We start from the raw sequence: 19167 nt of genomic DNA, 5'->3' as shown, positions 1-19167 counted from the left end.
ATTTCCAGTTACATCGTACCTTTATTAAGATTTCTTCATAATTTCAACTCAATGCCACAATATTTTTGGTAGATATGATTTTTTGAACATGCGTATGCTTTACATCGATATTTGTTGACACGTATTTTCGATAATGGTTAAGCTAGCAACGAATTTTTTCCAGTTACATCTTACCATAATTGTGTGCCCCAAGTCTTAGTACTAGTCCCTGTTCCTTCTGTTTATCAACGACATTGCCTATCTAGACCTCAGTGGTAAATATGTCTATTTGCAGACGATGCTAGTTTCCTTTGGAGCAGCCCTGATCTCACGGCACTTCATAGGACCATATCTAGTGACCTAATCACCTTTAAATCATGGTGCGATTCTAATCTTATGTGTCTCAACGTTTCTCAAACCAAAGTTTTATTATATGAAAATACATTGCCGCCTCTTTTAATGAATTACACCACCATTGACGTAGTTGAATCTATAAAATTCTATGGACAATTCCTTGAAATTGGAGTTACATATTGCGGCCTTATCTAAAAAATTAAGAGGTGGATAAGATCAGTCTCCAACGATCCAGCTATCTAACAGTTTATTATTCCTATATTGAGTCGCATCTCCCTTTATGCCCTTCCCTTTTGGGGTAGGTTTGGTGCGACTCAATTTGAGCGAATCTTGAAACTACAAATGAGACCTGTTAGATATTTACTCTGACTAAATAGCAGGGCTCACTGCAGGGACTTCTTGAAAAGATTAAAAATTTTGACTATTCTCCAATTTCAGAAAGGTCGATGCATGGCTATCCACTTAGGAACGCGGAGCACGACCTTTACCTACCTACTCCACGTTCAGAATTTTTTAATGGCTCCATATTTTACAGAAATGCAGATGTGCAAAACAATGCACAATCACTTGTCAATTGAAATCAAATCGATATCATATTTTCCCGCATTCCGCAATAATTTGAGGGCATACTTACTGGAAAGTGCCTTCTACTCTGTAAACGACTTTATTATAATAATAATATTTAATTCCGGGTATGCTGCATACTGGTTTAATTTTTGTTATGGACTTATATAAGGTATTGATTATTACCTATAATTTCGTTACTCATTGTGGTTTTCTTCTGTATATTGAAATTTTATTTTTATCTTTATTAAGTTATTTTTATGTTTGTTTTTTAGTTATTAAAAACTTTTTCTACAAATTGTAACAATTTTTTGACAATAAGGCAATATATCTTAAATTCTCCCAGATTCGAAAATACTTGCGAAAATATTTCGAATTGAGGCGAGTAGAATAGGTTATGAATGATTGCCACATTCAGTTACACAGTTGAACAATATGATTATTTCCTAAAAATCGGCATGAAAATCTTGTTTCTTTCCATTTAATTCTATTAATAGTAATAGAGCAACAATTTAAATTATTTGTAATGCTGAAAAATTGTCAGCTGGTTAGTTACTTAGTTACTTAAATGCCTAGTCACTAAAAAGCGATTTTTATCGAAAAATTTGCATTTCACTTTACTGATTTCGAAAAAAAAACAACATTTATGCTATAAATAAATTTTATTTAAAAAAATTAAAAGGGTACAATTACACTTCATTAGCGTAATACTAAAACGATTAAATCTAACACGAACATTTTAAAGAAATATTTTGCTATAAAATTTTTGTTTATCGTAATATTTTTCATTAAAATCTTCTTGGGTTCTTAAATTTTCCGTTGATGATGTTGAACTTTCTACTCTTATTGAAATTATTAAATTTTTAACATGTATCTCTCCATTTATCTAGAATTAAATCATACAGTTAATAACGAATGTCAATTCGATAACTTGAAGACAAAATTAAACTAACAATTTATAAATATAAAAATAAATTTCTGTAATTTCTTATTCTTTAGACCATTTGATATGTTTATGCTTCTAAATGTTTTTTGATAATGCACTTATTGTCCAATTGTACCACATTTTTTTTCTTATGTTTTCGCTTAGCACTGAAAGATTTAGTGAAATCCTCGAACCACATTTACAACAAATAATTTCACTTCTTGTCACTTTACAATCAATTAAATAATTGTAATTTGGCAATAAGTGCATTAAATGGCAATTGGTTTAATCAAATTCGAATATATTTACAAACTGCATATCTAACCCAACCTAACCAACTTTTTCTTGTTCAGCGCAATTTTCTTTATAACATACCAAAATTTCAACGAAATGAAGGGGTGTAACCTAATCTAGATAATTACCAAAATTAAATTAGTTTTGTCTTAAAAACAAGTTTCTAAAAAAACTAATTTTCAATCAGAAAAAACCTAAAATCAAGACGATTTAGAGACATAAACTTTAAAAATTTATGCTGAGAATATGTCTGGGATTTTCTAGAGAACACGGAACCGTAAAATGAAAATGAACTAAACGTGGAACAACGAAGAGAACCAAGATATGAAGATGAAGAGTGGCTGAAACCACCACCACTTGAAGAAGATAGTCACGCACTGGAAACACAAACAAACAATAGGTCACCTGGATCTGATGAAATCCTCGTTGAATTATGTAAATCAGCTCACAGAATATCTTCGTCAATTAATAATGGAAATCTGGTCGAAAGAGGAAATGGAAAGATTGGAAAAACTGCAAAAAAGTAGAAGACTACTCCCATATGCTGAAGAATTAATTATTGAGTACTAAACGGGGTTCAAACCAGATGGATCCACATCACACACCAACACACACATAACGTCTAAAAAACTTTGACAAGGGCGTTGGGAAATAACGTAGGTATTGACTAAAAATGCATAAATTTTATGCTGGTTCATGGTTATATCGACAGATATAAACTGTCACTAATGAGTTGGGAATAACAAAAAACCCGATACGAATGGTGGAAGCAACTATGAAAAAGGCAATGCACGCGGACAGTATCAGCTGACCAATCGATTCGGTTTAATTTGGAACCTTAAACAGTATGATGGTCTATGTGCTATATGATGGAAATAGCTGTGGAATATATCATGAGAAACATCCTTAGTTATAGAACAACACAAGTAGCAGCAGATACAGAGACGTCATTATAATGAGAGAGGAAGAAATAGAGCTGCATGATGAAGCTAATCAGGTAGGACTATCAGTAAACATAACAAAAGCCCTTTCAAACATAATGCTCCATAAAGTTACAGTAGTAGATGACAATCTGAAAAGAGTAATAGATTTTACAAACCTGAGCGTACAACTTATAAAGAATGGCGGCGAAAACGCCTAGAACAGAAAATGATCAAGCAGGCAAATGGGGCATTCCGTGCGCTACTACACATTTTTAGATCATATAAACAATAAATTCAGAATAAACGAGAGTATTTTAAGACATATAAGACGTGGGTCTCAATACAGATAATTGCAAATATAATCATGAGCTGTATACAAGAAACTACAGTTTACGGAATTTCTAATAGTACAGAGATAGCAATGGGGAGACTATATAGTGTGAATGGATGTAGATAGAATAGAATTCCGATTTTGAAGTGAGTAGGCCTATTAGAAACACTAGGAGAGGTGACAGAAAGAAGTAGCTATCATTATGATGAAGATACTCAATTGGAAGAGGACTGGAACAATTCGGGAAGAGATCAAGGTCCGATGGGTTGTAGAACCATAGAATAAAAAGAAGAATCTATGTCTGAAGTGGTCAATTTAAGAAAAAATGCATTTTCATTGACGTAATATTTGAACAATTGTACTTACATCGGTATTTATTACGTTAAATATTCAGTTATATTCATTGTCTCGAATTGACTGGTACAAATAAATCCCTCATTGCAATTCCATCGATATCGTCAATGGTATTATTGTCATTAAACACTGGAAACTGACAGCTTTGTGTTGAACTAATACTATTACATTGTTGATTATAATAACCATTGTCTTCTGATTTCAAAACTGCCTCATTTATAGGTTGTAAAGTAACACTTGATTGAAGCTCACATGCTAATACGTTTAAATTGTCACTTTCTGTTGTTCGATTACTGATAATGCCGTCATGATTTTCGAATTCAGTTTCGGGTCTTTCTTGGAAATAATGCCAATCTTGTTTATAATCCGATGAAGTAGAGCTCACAGTATTCGATCTTGGTCTACTATATTGAGGGTTAAACGTCATTTGATTAGATATGTAATTATTCTGTGCTTCTATATTATGATTATCAATAAAATTTGTAGTGTATTCATTTGAAAAGTTAACGTTAGTACAAGGATTAGTACTTTGATTATTATAAAACTCATTGGACGTATCTGAATTGGATCTAGACAATTGAGGATGCTGTTCGGTGTAATAAGCAACATTTGTAAATGTTTTTGGAAAATATTGAGGTACAAATTTTTTTTCACAATTCATTTGGTAAGGCATTTGATGTTCTAAGCATGTGTAATTGTATGACGGTGGAACATATTCACAAGAACTTCTATTTTCTCTTAACGACTGTGTTCTAATTAACTTATACTTTTCAGACGACTTTTTAGTTATTACTTGTTTGATTTTTTGCATATATTTTTTCACTCCTTTTTTAAAACCGTGTGCTATTTTGGATGGTTTTTCGGTGTTTTCATTACAATAAGAAACTGCTCCTTCATAAGATTCAGTCAGTAACATATCTTGTGAAGGAATAGATGGTAATTGTTGATTGTGCACCATGAAGAACTGTTTGTCCCCTTCTCTTAACTCTTCTAATTGTTGTAAATTCAAAGAATTGGGTCTTCGTTTATCTGTAACAAAGAAAACATTGCCGGTCAAAAGTATTCGCTCATTCTTGCTGTTTAGAAGGATGATGGAAGTGTGATAAAATTTTGTAAATTTATAACCATCTAGTTTGTTGAAAAATTTAATTGAATGCATAAGTTTAACGAATATAAATTCTTTGAAGTGCTTAAATTATACAATAATTTTTTTGGAATTTCAATCAATTTTAAGTACCTTAAAATTTTTTTTTAATTGACAGACTCGTTTTCTAGGTAGGCAAATTAATATCGCCGAGCGGTGAGGTTATTTTTAGCGATAATATAAAATTATAAATAATTGAGGTACAGTTCTATAATTTCTGACATTTTTTTATTAAATTTCCTCCTCTTTATGGATGTTTTCTGAAAATAGGAAAATATTTATAGTTTACGAGACCAAAAAACCAAACAATAGTTTTTGATGGTGTTCAAATAATAATAACATAAATTTTTTCATGATCTTCAACTTTGATAAATGTTTGTAAGTGGATTTCATATTGGAAAAATTGATATTTCCGATATTTTTTTTATTTAGTTCATTTTTTGATGCATTTAAGATAAAAATGAGATCTAAGCTTGAAAAACAAAATTTCAGTTTTTTGGTTGATAAAAAAAATTGAATTATAACATTAAAAAGTATCGTTAGTTTTATGAACAAGTAGCAATTTTAAATACACTAATTAAACCATTGTAAAATTTATTCAACGTTACGTTACAATGCATGAAAAAAGTATGAAAAAAGGAATCATAACCTAATCTAACTTAACCAAACCTAAAATTGTTTTAATAATTTATGAAAATTGTTTGAATTATTATATTCAATTACTTCTTTTTTGATTTATTCGTTTATGTATTTTCTTTCTGGAAAAAATACAACATAATTCGAAAAAAACTTCAAGTCAAATTATCGGAAACAAATCCGTGAATTTACGGAATGGGTTGAAATTTTGATTTTCAACCTAAGCTAACTTAACCAAACCTAAAATTCTTATAATAATTTGTGAAAATTGTTTGAATTATTATATTTAATTGCTTTTTCTTTGATTTATTCGTTTTTGTATTTTCTTTTTGGAAAAAAAGTCAAGTTTTCGGAGAATTTAAGGAAATGTTTGAAATTTTGACTTTCAACTTTAAGTCTCAATTTTATTTCATATACGCCTAAAAAATAAACAAAAAGAAAAAAAATATTGGGAATATAAATTTCTTGGTTTTTTATGATAAAAAACTTAACTTTTTACATACAACAATCTAAATAATATCCTGGATCTAATAAGCTAATTCACATAATTTCAGTAATAGTATATTATAGTAAACTAGCTGTGAACGATTCAGAGTGTATGCAATTTACATACTTCGGAGTCGAGATCACAAGTGCCAGAAATCTACAAGAGGTACGAACACAAGTAAATAAGGTCTCAAGAATATCTAGCTACTTAGGTGACCTCATATTGAAAAACAAATATATGTCTCCCGATTTTGAATTACGGATATACAAAATAATCGTAAGACCTCAAGCGGATATAAAGCACATGATGAGGGCACCAAAAATAAAAACATTGAGAACTATTAAGTGAGTGAGCCTATGACATCAAGGAGCAAAACTTGGGCTTAATATTCAAAGGATGGAAAACGAACTTCAAGGAGACCTTCCGGTCGACGTTCCAAGAGATCGCATCTAATGGACATCTACTTCTCAAGAGGCTGCATAGAAAAAGAAACAAGATTACGTCTTAGAAAAGGAGAAAGAAGAAGAAGAAGAAATATGTCGAATTAACACCGATTTTATCTTGTAGACTAAACTATAAAATTGTGAGAATAATGGAGATCAAACTGATGGAAAAATTGTTTGAAAATTCTCAATAAGAATACAAAACAAATAAAGATAAACGAATTTGATACTCAGGTAAATAAGCGAGATAGGGAGACATTGCTAGATTGTTTTTGAAAAGAATCGGAACTTATATTTATATATGATATGATGAATTTAAGAAATGCCCTTATATAGGAAAACTTTTCCTTTACTGGGCTGGGGTTATAATGGTTCTAAAAAGTTTTTTTTGGTGTGGTATCAACCCAATGTGTGTTCGTGTCAATCGACCAACTCGTGAGAAACAACAAGGAAAGAAAAATATAACCTAAAATAATAGGAACAAAAAATTGGCTTGAGGAACCAGACAATTGTCAATATAATAGATTCCTTATTGTAAGTGTGGGTACAGCTGCGGCTGCATTATTCTTAATATTTTTTTCATAATATTATTTATTTGAATATGGTAAATTTCAGAAATGGCTCTGATATAGGACAACTTTTTCTCTACAGTTAAATTGTAGTAGATTTTAGAAGGGATTTTTTTCTAGTATGGTATCGACGAGTTGGGCTTTGGGAGAGGGTGTCACCTGATATTTATAGGGGACTTATCGAAGTAGACTAGGGAGTTTTTCATGGGCCGTCGCTAGCAGCCGAATCTTTGTAGTTTCCTCATGGGTTTAGAAAAAAGGGGTAGTCTAGTGATAATGCAAGGGGCAAAAAGAAAGAAGAAAAAGGAAAATTTAAGTAATTGGAAGAACAAAAAAAGAGTATTATGATACATTGAGAAAGTTCTGACTTACCGCAATCTTTAGGTTTTTTATTATAATCGATTGTCCAATAATGAGTTCCATTGAATTTTTTCCTGATAAAATGTTTTTGAAGAGACAAACTATGACGTACGGAATTCTTCCACGACGATTCTCCGTTGGTTCTTTCATTTATGTCTTTTATGCTAGCCTGTATCCAACTGTAAATCTGATTAAGAGTCAATTGTTGTTGAGGTGATGTATTTATCGCCATCTCTATAAGATCTACGTAACGATAATCTCCGAAAATGTTGCGTCCAGTACCTAAAAAAAAAAAAAACAGATTTAATAAATTTACCAACTACCAAATTCATAGGTACATGTACAAGCTTATGAACTTGTTCAATGCTTCATTTTAGAAAACTAATTGATTTCAGTCCTCTCATTATTTTGTAACCAAAACTTCAAATCGCATGAAAAAGTTAGCTGAGGACTCCAGTCGTTCTTTTTCCGTAGATCTGATTTCCCCGCTGAAGTCTAGAGCAACGTGCGAAGTTTATAGTAATCTTTGTGCACATGAAATCAGTGCACATGTAGCTCGCGTTAGTTATAATAGGAATTTGGATAAAATAACGTCTATAAGACGTCTTGAGACAATTGATTATTCTTCCATAACGTTTTTGGCCTTTTGACTTCCTCATTTGATCTCTATTCTTAGAGCATTTTTTTAAATCTGAGAAGAACCCTCGGAACTATATAATACTAATGCATAAAGCAAGTGACCACTCAAGACTTCTAGAAAAATTGCTCACATCCAAGTGGTTAAAATAAGATTTACAGAATTGGGAAACTTCAAAGATTTTAGAATTCCATTACAGCTCTGCGAGAAAAGCTATTTCCTACATAGAGAAATTGAAGGAAATATGGAATTGATGAAATTGCAGAAAATCGTGAAATGGCGGTGGCTAGATTTTCATCGTACCATTGCAAAAAAAAACCTGATTGAATTGTTGAGAGCACAGTTAAAGGGATAAATTTTAAGAAGAGCTTTTGAACAATTGTTTTTGGAGGTTGTAAATAATAAGAAGTCTGAAAACCGGGTAAATGTAGTAAAGCATATGATTGAAGAAGAGAAAATATGGAAGCTGATATGGTGACTCTTTTTCTTAGAATGAAGTAGATAGTAGGTTTGGATTTAGAGCCGCGTAATACTGAGCATGCGGTAGTGGGAAATAGTCATTGTAGAGATATTTCTGCTCTACACAAAACGAATTTACTCAAACACTATGAAGCTGTAGGTTTATCATACTCTCATAAGTCTATTATAAGTAGGTAGCAGCTCAGATGGGTGCAAAACTTTAGATCGACTGGAAACATACTGGATAAGAAGCATCTAGTGTAACGATTCAAATAAATTCTGGAAGGTTAAGGGAATCGGTAGTAAGAAACTCTAAACTAGACGACAGCAACGAATCACTAGAGAATTCTCTCGAAATGCTCATTCATTGTTAACTTGAGGCAACCTTTTCACATCAATAGTTGATTTTTAAATTTTGTTATCAAAGAGTATTTATTTCTTTTTTATTATGAGATTTATCATATTAATTACTTTTATATTGAATACTACTTGAATATCTTCACAGATATTCAGTTTCATCACTTTATCCAAGCTTTTCAGGATACTACTTTTATTTCCATTTGTTTGTCCGCAACAAATAGTGACATTATAACGAATTAAAAACATGACTACCAGTATTGCATAAAATTGTTAGTTATTTAAGTTTAACTGAGTATAAAATAGTGTTAAATAGTAAAAAACATTATAATGCATGTATTGGAAATGATATATTCCAATGAGAATGTTGGTAAAAGTGAGACTTCATTTTACTTTAGTGCACACTAAATATTAAAAAGTAAAAAAAAATATAATTCATATACTCATATACTGAGGTAAAATTGAGACCTTTGTTTTATTATTTATTTTTTTATTTTTTTACTATTGCGCAAAATTTTCAATTTTTAACTTTAACTGAATATTAAATACTGAGAAAAAATGATAATTCATATATTGGAAATGATACATTCCACTGAGGTAGAAGTGAGACTTTTATTTTTTATTCTATTGTGCAAAATGTTCAGTTATTTTCAATTTCTAAGTTGAACTAAATATTAGATAGTGAAAAAAGTTCAAATTTATATGCTAAAATGAAGCATTCCACTAAGTTTTGGGTGAGACTTTCATTTTTCACATTATTGTACAACATTTTCAGTTATTTTCAATTTCTAAGTTTAACTAAATATTAAATAGTGAAAAAAGTTCAAATTTATTTGCTAGAATGAAACATTCCACTGAGGTAAAAGTGAGACTTTCATTTTTCACATTATTGCACAACATTTTCGGTTATTTCCAATTTCTAAGTTTAACTAAATATTAAATAGTGAAAAAAGTTCAAATTTATTTGCTAGAATGAAACATTCCACTGAGGTAAAAGTGAGACTTTCATTTTTCACATTATTGCACAACATTTTCGGTTATTTTCAATTTCTAAGTTTAACTAAATATTAAATAGTGAAAAAAGTTCAAATTTATTTGCTAGAATGAAACATTCCACTGAGGTAAAAGTGAGACTTTCATTTTTCACATTATTGCACAACATTTTCGGTTATTTCCAATTTCTAAGTTTAACTAAATATTAAATAGTGAAAAAAGTTCAAATTTATTTGCTAGAATGAAACATTCCACTGAGGTAAAAGTGAGACTTTCATTTTTCACATTATTGCACAACATTTTCGGTTATTTCCAATTTCTAAGTTTAACTAAATATTAAATAGTGAAAAAAGTTCAAATTTATTTGCTAGAATGAAACATTCCACTGAGGTAAAAGTGAGACTTTCATTTTTCACATTATTGCACAACATTTTCGGTTATTTTCAATTTCTAAGTTTAACTAAATATTAAATAGTGAAAAAAGTTCAAATTTATTTGCTAGAATGAAACATTCCACTGAGGTAAAAGTGAGACTTTCATTTTTCACATTATTGCACAACATTTTCGGTTATTTCCAATTTCTAAGTTTAACTAAATATTAAATAGTGAAAAAAGTTCAAATTTATTTGCTAGAATGAAACATTCCACTGAGGTAAAAGTGAGACTTTCATTTTTCACATTATTGCACAACATTTTCGGTTATTTTCAATTTCTAAGTTTAACTAAATATTAAATAGTGAAAAAAGTTCAAATTTATATGCTAGAATGATAGATTCCACTGAGGTAAAAGTGAGACTTTCATTTTTCACATTATTGCACAACATTTTCGGTTATTTTCATTTTCTAAGTATAACTAAATATTAAATAGTGAAAAAAGTTCAAATTTATTTGCTAGAATGATACATTCCACTGAGGTAAAAGTGAGACTTTCATTTTTCACATTATTGCACAACATTTTCGGTTATTTCCAATTTCTAAGTTTAACTAAATATTAAATAGTGAAAAAAGTTCAAATTTATTTGCTAGAATGATACATTCCACTGAGGTAAAAGTGAGACTTTCATTTTTCACATTATTGCACAACATTTTCGGTTATTTCCAATTTCTAAGTTTAACTAAATATTAAATAGTGAAAAAAGTTCAAATTTATTTGCTAGAATGAAACATTCCACTGAGGTAAAAGTGAGACTTTCATTTTTCACATTATTGCACAACATTTTCGGTTATTTCCAATTTCTAAGTTTAACTAAATATTAAATAGTGAAAAAAGTTCAAATTTATTTGCTAGAATGAAACATTCCACTGAGGTAAAAGTGAGACTTTCATTTTTCACATTATTGCACAACATTTTCGGTTATTTTCAATTTCTAAGTTTAACTAAATATTAAATAGTGAAAAAAGTTCAAATTTATTTGCTAGAATGAAACATTCCACTGAGGTAAAAGTGAGACTTTCATTTTTCACATTATTGCACAACATTTTCGGTTATTTCCAATTTCTAAGTTTAACTAAATATTAAATAGTGAAAAAAGTTCAAATTTATTTGCTAGAATGAAACATTCCACTGAGGTAAAAGTGAGACTTTCATTTTTCACATTATTGCACAACATTTTCGGTTATTTTCAATTTCTAAGTTTAACTAAATATTAAATAGTGAAAAAAGTTCAAATTTATATGCTAGAATGATAGATTCCACTGAGGTAAAAGTGAGACTTTCATTTTTCACATTATTGCACAACATTTTCGGTTATTTTCATTTTCTAAGTTTAACTAAATATTAAATAGTGAAAAAAGTTCAAATTTATTTGCTAGAATGATACATTCCACTGAGGTAAAAGTGAGACTTTCATTTTTCACATTATTGCACAACATTTTCGGTTATTTCCAATTTCTAAGTTTAACTAAATATTAAATAGTGAAAAAAGTTCAAATTTATTTGCTAGAATGATACATTCCACTGAGGTAAAAGTGAGACTTTCATTTTTCACATTATTGCACAACATTTTCGGTTATTTCCAATTTCTAAGTTTAACTAAATATTAAATAGTGAAAAAAGTTCAAATTTATTTGCTAGAATGAAACATTCCACTGAGGTAAAAGTGAGACTTTCATTTTTCACATTATTGCACAACATTTTCGGTTATTTCCAATTTCTAAGTTTAACTAAATATTAAATAGTGAAAAAAGTTCAAATTTATTTGCTAGAATGAAACATTCCACTGAGGTAAAAGTGAGACTTTCATTTTTCACATTATTGCACAACATTTTCGGTTATTTCCAATTTCTAAGTTTAACTAAATATTAAATAGTGAAAAAAGTTCAAATTTATTTGCTAGAATGAAACATTCCACTGAGGTAAAAGTGAGACTTTCATTTTTCACATTATTGCACAACATTTTCGGTTATTTCCAATTTCTAAGTTTAACTAAATATTAAATAGTGAAAAAAGTTCAAATTTATTTGCTAGAATGATACATTCCACTGAGGTAAAAGTGAGACTTTCATTTTTCACATTATTGCACAACATTTTCGGTTATTTTCAATTTCTAAGTTTAACTAAATATTAAATAGTGAAAAAAGTTCAAATTTATTTGCTAGAATGATACATTCCACTGAGGTAAAAGTGAGACTTTCATTTTTCACATTATTGCACAACATTTTCAGTTATTTACAATTTATAAGCTTAACTAAATATTAAAAAGTAAAAAAAATCAAATTTATATACTGGAAATGATACATTCTACTGAGGTAAAAGTGAGACCTTCATTTTTTTCACTTTATTCGTATTTGATGACCAACATTTTTATTTGGAAAACATCTGTACCTACACATTCGTCACGAAAGTATCTCTTCAACTTATAATAAAATAATTTACTAGATTTTTCAATTTCTGGTAAATATTTAGAATTTTATTAATATAAAAATACTTACGAATGGGTTTGGGTCTTTCGTCTATTGTACTCGTAGCAGCATTTTCCAAAGAAATATTTCCCTCAGTAGTAGCAGAGCTACTTGTGACATAAACATTGTTACAGTGTCCTTGGCTTCTCCATTCGTAAATATCACGTTCACTAGGATTAAATTCGTTGTTCGGTCTTAATTCCAACGACAGATTACCGTAATCTCCATCTGCATTACAGTTATATCCTTGACCAATGTAATTATTCGGAAGAGAGTAAGTTCTATTTCTGAATGGAGCTCCATTTTCTCCTTGAAAAAACCCACCATCCATTTCAGAAAATTTGTATAAATTTTCACAAAATAGAACATAAACTTACTCACTTGTTGAGCACACAATTATAGGTAAGAATGATCAGGAAACATGAGAAAGTACCGATATAGGTACCAAAATAGGGAGAGGGTTGTAAATAAACATTTTATGTGTTTTTAATTACATCCCAAGTGATATTTTGGGAATAAACAAATTGGATATCTAAACAATTTTTAGCTTATAGGACAATGTATTAGAAAAACCACTAAATTTCAATAAATTGTTGCAAAAGTACGATGTGTGTCTAGTACTAAAAGTAACAGATTTTCAGGTAACACATAGTGATGTAAATAACGAATTACTATCGTTTAGGAGCTATTTCTATAGCAGTTAAGTTACTTTTCAATCGACGTCTATATTTTGTAATCATCAAAAGTTGAAATTAAAATTACAACAAATGTATGGATGGTAGAGGGTAGGAGAAAAATCTAAGCCCATGAATTTTTTTTTGTATTATGCAAGTTGCTGAAGTTTTTAATAAAGATCTATGATATTGAATTTTTTAACTCAGCCTCCTTCATTTACAATTGCTACATTCATACCATACCCTTTGTCTACCCCATCAATATTCTGGACGTTTTTGAACTGTTACACCCTCCATAAAGATATCAAATGAGAATTAATATTGTAAAACGTTGAAATTCGAAATTTGTCATCAGTATATCTTTTATTGTTATGAAAATTGATTTCTGGTCCCCCTACATTGTAAAAAACGTATTAGGACACTGTTTCAAAGGACGTAAGCAACTGGATATAAGTCAATATACCACCCTAGGGTGTTAATAATTTAGTCATATGAAACATGTATCTTTCAATTCAAACAAGAATTCACACAATCTATATGCATAATATATACGAAATTTAAACATGATACGGGGTGGGTGGTATACTGAAGATGTGCCAAAACCACAAAGAGTAAGGTCGAGTCAATGATTCAACGCTGAATCATTAGATCTGTCTCTGAAAGAGCCTATTATTTAAGAAATCTCTCACTTGAAGTTTCCACTGTGGTAACGTACCTTCAAGCTGATATATGAACAAATTTGCATCCCTTTCCAGCTCAGGAAATATATAGTTTTCAAACATATACTCAGCAAAAGGAAAAACAATCTTCTTTCCGGAAGATTGCACATCAACATTTGGACAATTTTTGGAGAATCTCGTCCGTACATTATAATTTTATACGCATGCTAGATTCCTCATAATAACTTTTCCACTCAAACGGGAAGACCGGGTCTGTTTCTATAAAGGCAAATCATCAAGTCGTTCGGGTTTATCCAATGAAGACGCCTTCCAAAGTTTAGCTCGTAGCTCGCAAAAATGCACTATGCGTGATACAAAATCTCCATCATGATTTTTCACATTATTACCTTACATCTGGTTTTAGAAAAACTGACAAAAGAAAACGTCGTTCTTTATAAACTTCATACTAAGTTTGTAGTAGCTGAAAACTGTACATTTCATACACAAACGTCAGTTCAAATAATGCAAAACATATGTCCAAGTAAAGTTGAGTTCCCTATTTGCACGTCTAGTGAATTTTTGCGGGCTACGAGGAGACTTCTTCAGACAACTTTACATATTTAGCCTGTATTATTGAACTGTTTATGTTCTAGGATGTAAAAGAGATCCAATGTTATATGGTTTACAAAATTCTCTGACTCTATTGTGCAAATACTATTTTGACAACTACTGAACTGGGCGTTAATATAAGCGCGCTACTATTATTATTCGGAAAGTATGTAAAGTTCCAGAATTTCCTGTTCCTAACAGTATACGAGGATGGTCCCTAAAATACCTGGCATGATCTAAAGATGGCGGTGGCTGCTTGAAAAATACCACTGTATTAGAAAGTATACAATCTATACAGCAAATGTTTCAAGTTTGAAGACGCCACGTTGTTTATTGTTTGTTTGGCAACCAAATAGACCAAATGAGGTGACGACTTCAGAAACGTTACAGAAAATCCTCAAAGCGATACTGAATGATCGTCGAATGAAACTGTGCAAGCAGCATATTAACTGAAAATTTGGACATAAGAAAGTAGTGTGCAAGATGGATGCCGCGTTTGCTCACAATGGAACAAAATCAGCCTCGTGAAGATGTTTTCGTCGAGTCTTTGGCAATGTTGCACAGAAATAAAGCCAAATTTTTGCACCGGCTCCAAAGAAGGCAATTGACTATCTTGATAAAGAAAAAAATATTAATGACGAGTATATGCGAACTTATTGCAACCTTTAAGCTAAGATGGAAGTGTTGTTTCATCAAGACAATGCAGTAGCTAACACATCCGTTATTGCAATTTACAAAATTAATGAATTGAAGTTTGAATTGCTACCTCATGCACCCTATTCGCTAGATTTAGCCCCCTCGGCTTATTTCCTGTTTCCAGACTTGAAAAAAAGGCTCGGTGATCAAAGATTTGCCAACAGTGAAGATCTGGCTATTTAGAGAAGCTTGTCGATTCTTATAATAAAAATGGTATCGAACTTATTGAACATTGCTGGGAAAAGTGTATGGAGATAAAAGGAGATTACTTTGAAAAATGTATATATTTTTGTGTTTCTTTATTAGGCCGCCAGGTACTTCTGAGACCATTTCGTATTATTCAGTCTCATCGGATTTATACATGATATGTATGAGTTTTATAAATCGGGTGATTATTTTTATAAATCCCGTATGCTCAAAATAGGAATAAGTAACATCAGAACTAACATTACAACAAATAGACTAAACGATGTTATATCCTTTTCTTTAAATAGTTGAGGTAAATAAATATTTAATATAGGATAAAACAAACATCATTATCCTGTCGAGAATATTTGACAAAAGAGTTCAGTAACCAAAGAATTGCAAAATTGCATTTTCGTAAATATCATTATCTATTTGACGAATACAATTATCAATAAACGTATTTCAAAGTAATCCTCAAATTCAATTGTATCAAAGCATAGATACACAAAAACCCAGTGAACTCTCCTACTTGAGCTAATAATATGTTTTCTTGCTCACCAAACAACATAACAACATTTTAAAGTATAAAAACAACTAGGATACAAACAATATTAACAAATCTAAAAAATCGAAACTTTAAAGATTTGAATCAAACGAAATTTTTCTTCTACCAGGCAAATGAAATGTCTAAATATGACATTTTTTATTGGTCCAAATAGGGTCAGCCAATTAAATCCTCAGTGACAAATGAAAATCAAAAACTTTATATTTTCCAATGGGAATTTGATTCGAACGTAATGAGCATGCACATATTTTCATAAATTTAGAGATTTTTTGTTTTTACCATGTTTTAATTCCATCTCATGATACGTATTGAACAAAGCAAACACGTGTAAAGTATCTGTATTCTAATTACCTTTCCTGTTCTTTCAAGTTATGTATGTCTGTACGCCAACAATTATCAACAATCAATAATTTTACACAAATAAAGGAATTACATTACACCTATCGATATTCAGCAAAAAAAACTTTGATAGGTATATAGGTACTTATTGAATTATACAGGGTGTTCCAGGACTTGATGCAAAAAATTCGGTAGTAAGTAGATAACGCGAAAATAATACATAAAAAATTTTGGTAATTTTATACTTTTGGGGTCCGTTTTTTGGTTCTAGAAAATCGAAAAATCATCCGATTTTGATGAATTTTTTTAAATCTCCGTTTTTACGGCGGATTTACTAAAAATCGGAATAAAAAAAAGTGAAAACTTATATGTATTGGTTTCAGGGCTTCACATTTTCATACAAAAGCATTCATTCACGTATAATTGTTTAACTTTTTTCCAAATAATGAAAGGAAATTTTTATATTTTTTTTTCATAATCTACACAAAAAACAAATAAATTTAGAAAACAATTTATACAAAAATGTTTATTTATCATGTTTTTACAATTAAGAATATTAACAATTTCTCTTAAAATTGCCCTTTCCCCCAATATATTCGTTTGTACCTTCTGAGTGATCATTAAAGTTATATCAACAAAAACATTCTTCAAATCACTTATTGTAATCAAGTGTACAATATTAAAAGTTAACTTTGAAAAATTAAAAATTTTCATTATTAAAAAAATGGTTTCTCACTAAGGTTAGAAATGAAAAATGAATAAACAAACATTTGACAATTTTTTTCCAAAATGTTCGTTTTTTGTGTAGATTAACAAAAAAATATATAAACTGCATTTGAAACTTTCTAAAAAAGTTATGAACGATTATAAGCGAAGAAGTGCTCACATTTAAAGTCATAAAACTATATGAAATCTTCAGGTGAGATATTTCCCATTTTTTTTCCATAAATCCGCCGTGAAAACGAATGTTTGAAAAAATCATTGAAATCGGATGGCGGATGGGAGGGAACCGCGAATGTATGAAATTACTTAAATTTTTTTTATACAACCCTACAAAGCGTAATTATTTTCACAAAATCGATTGAAAAATTCATTTTTACTTTTTTTGGATTGTACAGGCATGTGAAAATTGTTAACCATTGGGCATGAGCCGCCCCTGGCCTTCAAATAGTAATGCTGAATTATCTATTCTGTCAAACACACTATATGGACATACGTAATCATACATTAAAAATACATACTACTCTCTCCCGAACTTTTTGCATCAAGTCCTGGAACAGCATTTAAAGAAAAGAAAACATTGAAAATCAATTCTTGTTGTCAAAATTAACAATTAAAAGAAATATATATATATATATATATATATATATATATATATATATATATATATATATATATATATATATATATATATATATATATATATATATATATATATATATATATATATATATATATATATATATAGGTAGTAAATTCTAGTTGGAGTTGAAACAAAGTGGATACCTATAAAGTTTTTAACATGTCACTTTGTTCGTGAAATAATCTAATGAAATGTCACTTGTGATTAAAATTGATTTGATAAGATTGTTTTTCATTTCACTACTGAATTGACTTAATGATGTCAAAAATGTTTGGTTATGAATTCGAAAATTAAATCATTCGAGGTATACTATTGAAAATTGTTAACGAAAATATTTATTGTGTCTACTACAATCACAATTCAAGTAAAAAAGGTCATTTTTATATTAAAAGTAAATATTTACCTTTAGTTATTACACTAACCATAATAAATATATTTTAGTCCAATTTTAAAATAAAAACATAGTAACTGTAATAATACAAAATTTCTGAAGTCGATTAAAAACAAATTGAAGTTTTTACAAGTAATTTGAAATTAGGCAGTGCCGGATTAAGCCAGCGCACGGCCTATAGCAAATTCGGGCAAGGTGCCCTTGGTTTGCTTTAGGTTCTTAAGTTCATGGTATTAAATTCAGATGAGGGAATAAAACCGAACATGTATGTACGTGACAACCCGTGCGTGCAATGCTAGCATTTTTTTAAAATAAACTCCCTATATTTTTTATTACTTTTACAAATCAAGTTGGTTTATCTAAACTTTATGTAAAGAAATAGTTTGGACGTATATAATTTTAAACATTTATCACATACAATCAAAGTTACATACGAACAATCAAATTCAAATATACAGAGTGAGTTTTATGTATGGAACGCCTCAATTATCTGGGAAACGGCTTGTACGATTTTTATCAATTTTTGTGTATAAGAGTCTTGTGATACGACCGGTATTATGATGATATTTACATTGTTGTCAGATCTTTCCTTTTTATGGAAAAATAATGAACTTTGTTATTTCAAATGGATTACCCAGCATATTTTTAGTTTTTCGAAAATCTTATTATTTTTCATTTAATGTTCCCTATACCTTAATGTCATAATTTCGGAGTTATGGCTACATCTCCGCTGAAGTCAACAAGAAACGTGTAATATATTTAATAGTTTATACCCTAACCGCAATCCCATAACAAGATCTACTGTCAGTAAATTAGTGAAAAAGTTGAGCGAAACTGATTCAGTAAAAGATTTATCCAAATCAGGACGCAGAAAAACTGCATCAACTGAAACGAAATCTTTAGATATTTGTGTCCAGTTAGAAGATGATCCATCCAGTACTAGTCAATATCCAGAGAACTTGATAATTCGTATAT

The 19167-nt window shown here is 29.9% G+C and overlaps 2 protein-coding genes across 8 annotated transcripts in view; one reads left to right on the top strand and one right to left on the bottom strand.

The window, feature by feature from the left end:
- LOC130446506 (multiple C2 and transmembrane domain-containing protein) overlaps positions 1–19167 on the top strand; it is a 98824-nt gene that overhangs the window by 36418 nt on the left and 43239 nt on the right. The window lies entirely within an intron of this gene.
- On the bottom strand, positions 1541–18344 carry LOC130446507 (uncharacterized). Of its 2 annotated transcripts, none has more exons than XM_056782814.1 (5): positions 18205–18344; positions 12741–13019; positions 7376–7645; positions 3737–4753; positions 1541–1783 (listed from the first exon to the last, which is right to left on the bottom strand). In XM_056782814.1, exons 1-4 carry the CDS (start codon positions 18224–18226, stop codon positions 3771–3773), a joined length of 1554 nt encoding a protein of 517 aa, XP_056638792.1. In that variant the 5' UTR covers positions 18227–18344; the 3' UTR covers positions 1541–1783; positions 3737–3770. The 2 variants fall into 2 exon arrangements, with proteins under 2 accessions (XP_056638792.1, XP_056638793.1); XM_056782815.1 differs by having other exon boundaries at positions 12741–13016; positions 18205–18227.

Source organism: Diorhabda sublineata, chromosome 7 (assembly GCF_026230105.1).
Source record: "Diorhabda sublineata isolate icDioSubl1.1 chromosome 7, icDioSubl1.1, whole genome shotgun sequence".
NCBI lineage: Eukaryota > Metazoa > Arthropoda > Insecta > Coleoptera > Chrysomelidae > Diorhabda > Diorhabda sublineata.
Note: the sequence above shows the minus strand (reverse complement) of the source record. Positions and strands in the feature narration are given on the sequence as shown.

What these genes read in the sequence shown, in the direction of transcription:
- LOC130446507 (XM_056782814.1), bottom strand. Translation starts at nt 18,226, where the DNA reads ATGGTTAGTGTAATAACTAAAG. An exon ending in GGTTAGTGTAATAACTAAAG is followed by an intron (nt 13,020 to 18,204) that starts GTAAATATTTAC and finishes GGTTTTTTCAAG; the next exon opens with GAGAAAATGGAGCTCCATTC. An exon ending in TAAAAAACCTAAAGATTGCG is followed by an intron (nt 4,754 to 7,375) that starts GTAAGTCAGAAC and finishes TCTTTGTTACAG; the next exon opens with ATAAACGAAGACCCAATTCT.